Source organism: Trypanosoma theileri (assembly GCF_002087225.1).
Source record: "Trypanosoma theileri isolate Edinburgh chromosome Unknown TM35_Tth_29_V1, whole genome shotgun sequence".
Lineage (NCBI taxonomy): Eukaryota > Euglenozoa > Kinetoplastea > Trypanosomatida > Trypanosomatidae > Trypanosoma > Trypanosoma theileri.
In genome coordinates this window covers 151,762-162,699 of record NW_021639871.1, presented here as the reverse complement: position 1 = coordinate 162,699, position 10,938 = coordinate 151,762, and the positions used below count along the sequence as shown (strand labels likewise).

At 40.3% G+C, this 10,938-nt stretch overlaps 5 protein-coding genes across 5 annotated transcripts; all 5 read right to left on the bottom strand.

Annotated features, from left to right (window-relative positions):
• Nucleotides 1-997: 997 nt before the first annotated feature.
• Nucleotides 998-2,392, bottom strand: TM35_000291640 (uncharacterized protein; the record flags this gene model as incomplete). The annotated part of the gene is made up of 1 exon (XM_029028321.1): nt 998-2,392. One exon carries the CDS (start codon nt 2,390-2,392, stop codon nt 998-1,000), a length of 1,395 nt encoding a protein of 464 aa, XP_028880348.1.
• Nucleotides 2,393-3,083: 691 nt separating this feature from the next.
• Nucleotides 3,084-3,587, bottom strand: TM35_000291630 (50S ribosomal protein L16; the record flags this gene model as incomplete). The annotated part of the gene is made up of 1 exon (XM_029028320.1): nt 3,084-3,587. One exon carries the CDS (start codon nt 3,585-3,587, stop codon nt 3,084-3,086), a length of 504 nt encoding a protein of 167 aa, XP_028880347.1.
• A 536-nt stretch (nt 3,588-4,123) lies between these two features.
• TM35_000291620 (RNA editing 3 terminal uridylyl transferase 1) lies at nt 4,124-7,405 on the bottom strand (the record flags this gene model as incomplete). The annotated part of the gene is made up of 1 exon (XM_029028319.1): nt 4,124-7,405. The coding sequence occupies one exon, from the start codon at nt 7,403-7,405 to the stop codon at nt 4,124-4,126; it is 3,282 nt and encodes a 1,093-aa protein (XP_028880346.1).
• Nucleotides 7,406-7,928: 523 nt separating this feature from the next.
• TM35_000291610 (putative ADP,ATP carrier protein 1, mitochondrial precursor, putative,ADP/ATP translocase 1) lies at nt 7,929-8,897 on the bottom strand (the record flags this gene model as incomplete). The annotated part of the gene is made up of 1 exon (XM_029028318.1): nt 7,929-8,897. One exon carries the CDS (start codon nt 8,895-8,897, stop codon nt 7,929-7,931), a length of 969 nt encoding a protein of 322 aa, XP_028880345.1.
• An 810-nt stretch (nt 8,898-9,707) lies between these two features.
• Nucleotides 9,708-10,736, bottom strand: TM35_000291600 (ADP/ATP translocase; the record flags this gene model as incomplete). Its single annotated transcript, XM_029028317.1, has 1 exon — nt 9,708-10,736. One exon carries the CDS (start codon nt 10,734-10,736, stop codon nt 9,708-9,710), a length of 1,029 nt encoding a protein of 342 aa, XP_028880344.1.
• Nucleotides 10,737-10,938: the final 202 nt, after the last annotated feature.

Genomic DNA, 10,938 nt, shown 5'->3' with positions numbered 1-10,938 from the left:
ATAATAATAATAATAATAATAACAAGAATAATGGTAATAATAATAATTATTATTATTATCATCATAATAATAAAAAGAAGCCTTTAAAGTAGTTTAACCTGAAATATAAAACAGACATTAATAGTAAGACAAACAAAAAAAAAAAAAACATCTACTACAACCCCTAAACAATTCTTACACACACACACAGAAGTATAACGTAACTGGATAAAAAGAAAAAGAAATTTGAGGACTCTTGATTTAATCATGTTCAATTTAAGTCTGACTTTACCCTACAAAGAAAAAGATAGACATGCTCATGAGAAAACAACTCCCACATTTTTATCCCTTGAAACATACCTTTTTTACCTTTACGATCTTTTTTTTTTTTTTCTTCTACGTGGAAGAGAGAACGAATATATATATATATATATCTTCTTATGCGAGAAAAGAAGAAATAAAGCTTCTTGATTGCTAGCTTAGTTTTTTTTTGTCTTTTTTTTTTTTTTACGATTTTGCCTTCCTTTAGCAGTTTGTTTTTTCTCGCACATGGGGAGACATATACATACATGTATATATGTATAATATCAGTCCCCTTCAATGTTGCCCAATATTAATGTCTACATTTTCCATTATTCCATTATTTATGAAGAGGTGAATAAACGGCATCTGTACGCTCACAAAAAGGTTCCTGACATTTCTCTTTTTGTTCTTTCCATTATTAACGTTTTTTTTTTTTCGTTTTTTCGCTTATATATATATATATATATATATATATATTTCGTTTTTTTTATTTCATTCTTTTTTTCCTTCTTCTGTCCATATTCCTATTTTTTTTTCTTTTTTCTTTTTTAGGTATTTTATATCGCGCCCGTCGTCCTCCGAAGACTACCACTACCCACCACTATTATTACTACTACCTGCTGCTGTTGCTGCTGCTCTTATTATTATTATTATTATTCTTATTATGAATTACCATGACTATTACTAGTAGTGCGGTAGAGTAATGCCTGCTCTCTTAAAGGTTGTAGGGTGGGGGTGGGGGAACAACTGCCCCTGTTGCAGGTCGAATGGTTCCATCCCACCACTGCTCCGCCTCTGCAAGCCACTGCCAAATGCCAAGATGTCCAAAGAATTCCATGCGAGGACAACCAGGGGCTCGACCTTGTTGAATAAAAGGTGCCTGTTGTTGATGTTGCTGCATGGGCATGGTTGTAAGAGATATCCAAACATGAGGACCTATGCGAGATAAGTAACTCTGTTCAGCGGTAATGATGCGATCGTACCATCGTTGTAGAATTCGTTGAAGCGCATCGGGTTGAACACGACCGTCTCGAATGGCGTCCAATGGTGGTGGTGGAGGCGGTAAATACCGCATAGAGGTTGGTGCCGGAATGTCTGGTAATGGTTTGTTAACACGTGCATGTTCATTTGGACGTGTTTTACGTCGTCCACGTGTTTCTGTGCGTTCCTTTGGTACTGCGGGAACGACTGGCATAATAGAAAGTGGCCCGGTGGTCTTATCATCAAAGCAACCAATATTAAGTGGAGGCATGGGGTAGTCTTGTGTGATGGGGTTATTCAGCGGGTTTGACTGCGGACTGAAGCGCTGGGATCCGCTGAGGGAGTATGGATCGTGGCAGTAGCGGTGGGAGGAGGTGGAGCCCATGGACGGCTGCCGCACGAAGCCGACGGTGGGGGACGGGGCGTATCCCTGAAACTGCAGCGAGAGATTTGGTGTGGTGAGGGCCCAGTCGTCGTTGCCCATCATGCCGTTCTGGGCGAGGGGCAGGGTGTCACCGCCAACGTCGGCCAAAGCGGCACGCAGAGTATTCGGCGTGGAGGCGTGACTCACCTGGTGAAGCAGCGGCCCTCCCATGAGAGTGTTGTGTAGACTGTTGTTGCTGCTGCTGTGATGATGATGATGATGATTATTATTATTATTGTTGTTATTATTGTTATTGTTATTGTTATTATTGTGGTGATTATTACCAAGCCCAACAGCTATCCCAATACCAGTGGTGGGAGGAACAGACACAGTTGCAGCGGCAGTCGTGTTGAGAGAAGGAGTGCTTGAAGGCGTGGCAGGAGTGGAAGAGATGGCAGCAGCAGCAGCAGCAGCAGTAGTAGCAGCACCACCAACACCAGTGCCTGCAGCAGTTGTAGTCGTCGTGGTAGTAGTTGTTGTCGTGGTAGTATTCGTATTGTTGTTATTATTATTATTATTGTTGTTGTTGTTGGTGTTGTTACTGTTATTTGTGTGGCTGTTAATGCTCGCAGCAGCAGAAGCAACTCCATTAACAGCATCATTACAACCAGCACCACTAACACTACTACCACCACCGCCACCACCACCACCACCGTTGCTGCCCTGGTTTCCCTCTGTGGGGTGACTACACCTTGGAAAAGGCATACTGCTTGATGATGTTTAAAAAAAAAAAAAAAAAATTTTTTTTTTTTTCAGCTGTTGAGTTCTCTTTTTTTATTTGGTTTTCCCTTTATTTACCAAAATAATAATAATAATAATAATAATAATAATAATAATAATAATAATAAAGAAAGAAAAAAAAAAAAAAAACAAGGAAATAGAAGCGAAGAAAAATGGCAATATAACACAGTCAAAATGTACACACAAGCATGATGAAACGGTATTTTTATATACAAGCCCTTCTTTTTTTTTTTTTTGTTTTCTTCTCTCCTTCTCACCTTTTCCTCTCCTCATCCACAGAGTGTGTCCATTCTTCCTCTTCTTCAGAGTATAAGTATAAAACAACAAAGACTCACAAATACACAGACACACACAGACATATACAGAGACACAAGCAAACACAATAGAAACCATAACGATCACCACAAGCAAAAAAACAACAACAACAACAACAACAACAACAACAAGAACAAGAATAACAAACAAAAGAAAAGGCACACCAACAGTACTGAATCCTTCCGAAAGATGATACTATTTACGGTCTTTCAAGACCATAAATATATATATATGTTTCCTTTTTGGAGCAACCAATCTTCTTTTATTTTATTTTTTTTTTCCTTTCTTTCTTTCCTTTGCGAGAAAAGGAGACACATGTATACGAAAAGACATGTTACATTTATTTGAAAACATGATACTCGTCAACACGGCCCTGTGGGACTACTACTGTTTGCAACGGGATAAAAGGTCTACCTGCGAGAAAGATACCTTCTGCCTCTGCTTGATTAAGCCGGCGAGAGCCCGTTGGCATTATTTCAAAAAGTGGCACACCGGTTGTAAACTTAAATGCAAAGTGATGAATATTCGATTTACCAGCTCCCATACGACTCTCTGGACTCTTCTTTACAACTGGAAACTCTTCATAGTCGGTGTGCATAGTGAGTGTGAAACCTCCACGTGGAAGACGTCGAAGGATCGCCAAACGTGCATTTTCAAGTTGTGATTGTGTAACCATACCAAAGTCTGCGGTGATGAGTCCCCACTGACCTTTAATGAGTGCCGCCTCATTGTTTATAAATCGTGGATCTCCATAAAGACGATATTGTCGAATGGGTCTACCACTCTTTGGGTGTACATAGTGGTAGGCGCGGAGTACTGTGCTACGATGAAAGAGAGACGACATGGGCTTTAGTTTTCTTTTCTTTTTTTCTTTTTTACCGCTAACACAATCACCACGAGAACTACTACTAACTACCACCACGACCACTAGTAGGACGACAGAAAAAAGAAATAAAACTCCCTTTTCTCTCTCTCTCTCTTTTTTTTTTTTTTACTTCACCCCGGAGATTTAAAGGTAAATAAGACACAGTAGTATGAGTGCATTGTGTACAAGAAAGAAATAAAGGGGGAGAGAAGAAAGTTTAGCCACAGAAACATATCAGTAACGAAATAGAAGAATGACACCTTCAAAAAGTGTTAAATAGAATAAATAATAATAGTAATAATAATAATAATAATAATAATAATAATAATAATAATAATAATAATAATAGTAGTAATAATGATAATAATAAACAATAATATTAGAAAAATCAATAAATTGTCTACTCCCCCAAAAGATGTCTGCAACTCAGCAGAAAAAAAAACAATCACATCAACAATTGTTTTGTACACTAATGTAAAGAATGTGAATCAGAACGGGAGTTAGATAATCCCCCATCACCGAATACATTTAAAGGGTAAAAATCGTTTTACGCCACCATAAAGCCGTACCATCGACACTTTCATTGTCACTGGCATTGACATTCTCTTTTTCATTATCATCATAGCGGTCACAGGAGATGCATTTCGACGCGTCCCTCGCATTAGCCCTACTGCAGGTTCTCCACTAGATGAAAGTGTTGAAACAGGAGCAGTACTACTATTATTATTAGAAGTAGTTTTTCCTGTTGTAACCGTATCACCTGCAATCGTTGTTAAGCGACTGTACCCACGCAAGTGTTGACTTACCCATGGTGTAGACCACGCCACCCACTCCGGTGTAAGTGTCATGAATCCACGACTAACATCGCGTAGAATACCTTCAGTTAGGTTACGACCATGTGTTGCAACCCTCTTATTATTATTATTATTATTATTACTATTGTTATTATTGTTAGTAGCAGTATTAGTAGTATTAGTATTGCCGTTAGAATCGTGTAGAGAGTCATCAGCGTCGCGGCGGACGAGGCAACGAACACCAATCTCTCGTCTAGGCAGTATATAACCACGGTGAATCTTATACCCCAATCGATGTATGAGTTGGTGCCAGTTCCACACTTTCCGTGTAAGCTGGTACTCTGTGGGTGCCTTTTCAAGAAATAAGCTCTCCAACTTCTTCTCAGAAACACCAATGAGTCCTGTTGATAAAGAGATGGGAGAGGAAGGTGAATAGCTAGAAGTAAACGTTGATGATCCTTCTTGTAATGAAGAACTTGGTGAATCTATACCATTACTACTACCACTACTACTACTACCACCACCACCAGCAACAACAGTAGTAACACCAGCTTTCTCACCAACCATTGTATTACCACTATCCGTTTTTTCTGAGAGTTGTTTGGACTCGGCAATAGCCTGTGTCGTCAAGGCCATAAGTTTAAATAAAGCACGTGCTGGAAGTGCTGAGGGAGAAGTACCTGCAACATCAGCAGACTCCGCCAAGTCAGTTGATGCAAAAACACACGACTCCTTCTCACCATCCTTAAGAAGAGAAAGCATTCCACGGTAAAGTTCAGTGCGTACACGTAGCGATTTTGTAATACCTATATGTCGACCCAAATTTAAATTTTCCTCATAGGGATCTTCAATACAAAGCTCGTATCGAGTGGGGTGACGTTTTGTATTACTACCATTGCCAACACTATTTCCACTATTCATACTACCACTACCACCACCACCACCACCATTGTTAGCACCACCACCACCACCACCACCACCGCCACTTCCTCCTCCTCCTCCACCTAATGTAGATATCATTGGAGGTACCACATCTTCTACATGCCACCCCAACATCTTTTTGGTAGTGATACCAGGTCGATTTAGTGAAATAACGTGATGTTCCCAATCAAACTCAAAAGAGTAAAAATAAAAGAATCCCACCAACATATCTCCTGCATCTCTGTAAAGTGCGTCAAGCTCCTCTGGACTAAGGGAAGGATCCACCATTGGGATATACTTTGGGCCAAAATCTGTATAATTTACTAATGATGCTGGAATATCTAATGGATCAACATATGGTACGTATTCTTTTTGTATAAGATAGTAAATCCACATAATGTTAATGGCATAACTTGTAAAATATCCATTCACAGAATTATTTACCCCACTCGTCTTACTCCAATCTTTTAATACAATTGCCCCAGGACGTGCACATGGGTGACTCATCAAATATTGCCGTAATAAATTTGAATTACGTATACCAAAGGCACGAAAACTGAGATCAAAATCCACATTATACAACTCTGGTCTACACTCATCATGTACAGGTTGTACTTTAGCTCGTAGTGCTGGTGTCACTAAAGCGGGTGTACACATAGCCGCTCGAATGGCAGAAGTAGTACTATTGAGAGTCATGGACATAACGTCTCCTGTACGATTCCACCATACTTGCTGCACTCCCGACGGCCCAACAGCATCCCGTACACTTCCCTCTAACATCACCCGATCTTCTTTCCCTGCTGGGGCATTTAGGACGAAACGTACACTTCGCGCAACAACGTCCTCCGCGTCTCTTCTTGCTGTAGTAAGGATAGGTGAAGATGCATGATGCTTGATAATAGGTACCCGCGCATGACTAATGGGTTCAAGGTTCACAAAGGAAAACCCCGCACGGCGCAGGAGTTCTGTGATGGAACGGACCGCATTGCGCTCGAGTGGTGGCCAACCCCCGGCATCCAAAGCGTCCACATCCACAACGGCAAAGTCAATATCCGCCATACCATCCCACACACCCATAGCGACGGAACTGCCAAAAATAAACACCCTCGCCCTTTCATGCCAGCGACGGACAACAATTTCAAGTTGTTCACGGGCTCGATGGGCTTCGTGCATTTTTTCCGGCCCCGCATCGCGCCGCACGGCGATGTCGAGAACTTTTTTCCCCCACATGGCGATGGCCGCGCGGCGGGCGTGGCGGGCGCGACTCCAGACGGGGCAGAGACGGGCGGCGAGGCGGTGAAGGCGGGCGTGGTCCGGGGCGAGTTCCGCGTGGCGCTCCTCCGCGTGGGCGAGAAGAGCCGCGTGGGTTGTGAAGATTCCGTGCGGACAGGCATCGCAGGAGTACAGCCGCGGGGCATGCGGCAATACATCATCCTCACCTTCATCCTCATCATCTTCATCCTCATCTTCGTTATTAGTATTATTTTTATTATCATTATTATCATTATTATCATTATCATCATCATCCTCATCATCGGTGTCATTTTCATCAACAGATATTTTGCTGTGGTGTTGGTGGTGGTCTTCATCATTTGCAGTAGAGCCCCCCTTACGGCTCTCGCTGAGAGTTCTCTCTGAAAGTTTTTGATTGACTTCATTGCTACGCCCCTTTGATAATGTAGAGGAATCATCACTGGTGACACCTAACGTCTCATGTTCACTGGTGGTCTTTCGACTCTTACCGAACCGACTCGATAAACCTGCAGTAGACGAAATATCATTATCATGATCATAATCATCATCAGAAGCAGAAGCAGAAGCGTTACGTTCAACCTGCCCCTTTATTAACTTCTTCTTTCCCTTTTTAGATTCTGTTATACGTGACTCTCTCACTTTTGTTGCTTCTTTTTCTTCTTCCTCAACCCTTACTACCTCACTCTGTAGGTCATCTAATGTAATGTCATCCTCATCCTCAGCAGGTACTGTAGATTCCTGTCGTCGCCTGCGCAGCTGCCGCTGTGGCGGCTCTTCCTCATTTTCCTGCTCCGTTTGCTGAAGCAGACGGCGATATTTACTAGGCATTTTTCTATCTTCTTCTGCCCTCCACCCTACAGGTGCGAGCTCTCTTCCACTGTTTACTGATGATACACAGAAAGAGAATCATATCCAATAATGTACATCAATATACATATCAAAGAAGGGAATCCAAAAAAGAAAAAAAAAAAAACAGAAAAAAAAAACAGAGGTATAGGGGCAGTAGGAAGAGTAAAACTCTGGATAGATAAAAAGTACTAACATCACAAAGGGCACTAGTCTCAGAAAAAAAAAAAAAAAAAAAAAAAAAAAAAAAAAAAAAAAAAAAAAAAAACACAAACCTTATTCAAAAAAAAAAAAAAAGAAAAAAACCATGAAAATCCCTTTCTTATCATGTTTCGACTTGTTTCCACGTTTCCGATATCCTTCCCTTCTTATTCTCATCCTTCACAATTACATAGGTTTTTTTTTTTTTTATTCCTTTCATTCAACGTAGCATACAAATGGGCATAACGAAAATAGAAAAGAAAGAAAAAAAAAAAAAGAAAAACTATAGAAGGCTAACAATGGTTTAAAAAAGACGGCGCAATTCAACGACAGCCATTCCCACACATGTCACCAGCAACCGTGCACGCAGACCTGACCACAATGCGGTGTAACCCTCCTCTGTTACAATAGTGCGAGCGCAGTCTACCATATTTTTATATCCATGTGTTTTCGATGATGCGGTGAGTTGCATGCGACGACTGACGACTTCAAAAGGTTGTGTGACGAAACCAGCAACAATAGCCAGGCTTCGAGCTACAGCAAAAGGATACCGCTCATGTACTGCTGTGGGCAATACATGCAGTGCATAGTAATATGTACCCCGGTAGAGAAATACTGCCATAGAATCCAGACCAAAGGCACGGTAAAAACCACCAAATCCACATCGTTTACGAATATCTTTTGCTGTTTCTGTTGGGGATGTATACTTATAGGACTCTTTCTTTTCCTCATCCTCTTCCTTATCTTCACCATTAACCTTTTCATTTTTCTCATCCTTCTCTACTCCATCCGGTGCAATAATATCACCAATGTAGTTTGTTACAATAGTATTATGTAATCCCGTTACGGGTGAGGCGAGGAGAACGGCAGTAGATGTAGAAAGTAGAGAAATCGTCACATACATCATTGGTGGCATCGTCTGTAGAAACTCATTTGGAAGTAAAGCCAATATCTCTGTTACCAAAGATGATGTAATTTGCTCCGCCACTGCAGAGGGTGCGGCGAGAAAAACATCCGCCAAAAACCCGCGGAAAAATGAGCGAATGCCTTCTTTTTTGTAAATACGTTTAACACAATTGTAGACGCCGCCAAATCCCGTCGGTGGTAATCGTCCTTCCCGCACCAATTCACCCTCAACAGCTGTTAGCACGGTTACACGGTAGGCTGGAGCCATCATTGCCCATTGTATGAAAGAGCCAAGAAAAGAGGCTAATCCGTCAACAATAACTTCTCCCGTTGAGGGGGCATGACCGTAGAACTGAGTGTCTTCCATTGGGGGGAGATTAGATTAACAATATATTAATTAAATATATAGATATATGTATACTCCCTTTTTTTTTTTCTTTATTTCGTTTATCCCGCGTAAACAAGTGGTTGCCACGTTGAAGGTATTTTAAGTTCTCTTTCTTTCTTGTTTGTTGTTATTGGGTTTGCTCTTCACTTTCTTTTTCCCTTGGCACAATACCTTCTCACACGATGGATTCGTTTATTCTCCTCGTGCTAATTGTTTTCTTTTTTCTTTCTTTTTTTCTTGTAATTTCACGGAGAGAAGGCCTTTCAAAACGAATATCTCATAAAGGACATAAAGAAGATTTAGATGAAAACGAAAAAAAAAAAAAAAAAAAAAACGACAGGGTAGAAAACCAAACAAATAAAAAAAAATAATACTACTAATAATTATTATTATTTATTTATTTCTTCTCTCTTTTATCTCTATTTAAAATAGATCATATGTCCTTCTTTACTCTTTACCATCGCTAACAATATATAATATTTTTCGTATGCTCTTCTTTTTTTTTTTTCATCGATATTCCAATGTTTTCTATTCTTTTTAGATAACAGGAGAGATGCATATCAGAAGATATCCCTGTTCAAATACACACACAGACACAAATAAAAAAGAGAGAGAAACAAATAAAGAGTACAGGAAGTGATAGGTTTACCCTGTATCAAAAAATGAAACGCTTAATAAACACCGAACAACAACATAAAAAAACAACAACAACAGATATAAATATATATATATATATATATATAGTAAACAAAATAACTACAGTTCACTGTGAGTAAACCGCTTTTCTCATCACAGAAAAACGGCATCAAAAAGAACGCCACCCATATCCCTCAAGAAACGTAAACGTAATCCCGACCATAATGCAGTGACACCATCTTGCCGTACAATCTCTTTGGCGTGATGCCAAAACCAGGGATTTTTCTTGCGTTTCTGTACTTCTTTTGTAGAGAGAAGTCCCATCCGTGCACGTATAACTTGAAAGGGTTGGAAGATAACACCACAAAGAAGTCTCACGCCAAGTCCCATAGTGATAACAGCAGCAACTTGTTTTCCAGGTTGTGTAATGTGTTGTTGAAAAATACGTATTACACTTGGAACTACAAATATACCCAACAATTGTGTGGTAAGACTCTGTACATATACAGAAGCGATATCAACATCTACACCGTTAAAGTGAAGTCCTTTCCATCCAAAACGACTCTTTACTGCTGTTGCGGCTTCCCGTGCAGAACTGTAGAGGTATGCCTCTTCCACCTCTCCCTCTGATATGGTTTCAGATTCATTAGGTGCTACAATATCCGCAACGTAGTTACACATAACGGTGTTTTTATACTCCACAATGGGTGCGGTAATTAAAAGTCGTAATCCAGGTGCGGCAAATCCCCACATTAATGCGGCAGGCCAAGAGATAAGTACCAATCGTCGTTGTATTTGTGAAATTCCAGTGGCGACCAACACCTGAGCAACATACGAGATGGAGGAATAAATCATATCTGTAAGACAACCACGAAACAGACCCAAGAATCCTTCTTTTCTAACAATATAATAAACACATCCACGAATACCACCGAAACCCTCACGTGGGAGTCGTCCATTCTGAATAAGTTTTCCCTCCACACACTGCAGTAGAAACACGCGATTAACTGGGGCTTGTAAAGTATTCATGGTAATAAGAAAAGCCATATTGATACCGAGACTTACCGGAATACTGAGGGAATCAGAACCGGCATTCTGTTGGGCAACCTCTTCCAAATAGTAATCCGGATCATCCGGCTGATGAGGTGGAAGGTCCACCGCCACAGTTTGCTTCTCTGACATTATATTATATATATAGTTTTTATTTTTTCGTTACTTTCTACGTGGCTCCCCGAAATAAATTCTCTGAGGAAAAAAAAAAATGTAAAAAAGAAAAAGAGAAAAAAAAAAAAACTGATAAACCAAAAAGACTATTCGGTAAATATAATCAGAGAGAGAGAGAGAGTAGGAAAAGTAAAAGCCAAGAAAAAAAAAAAAAAAAAAA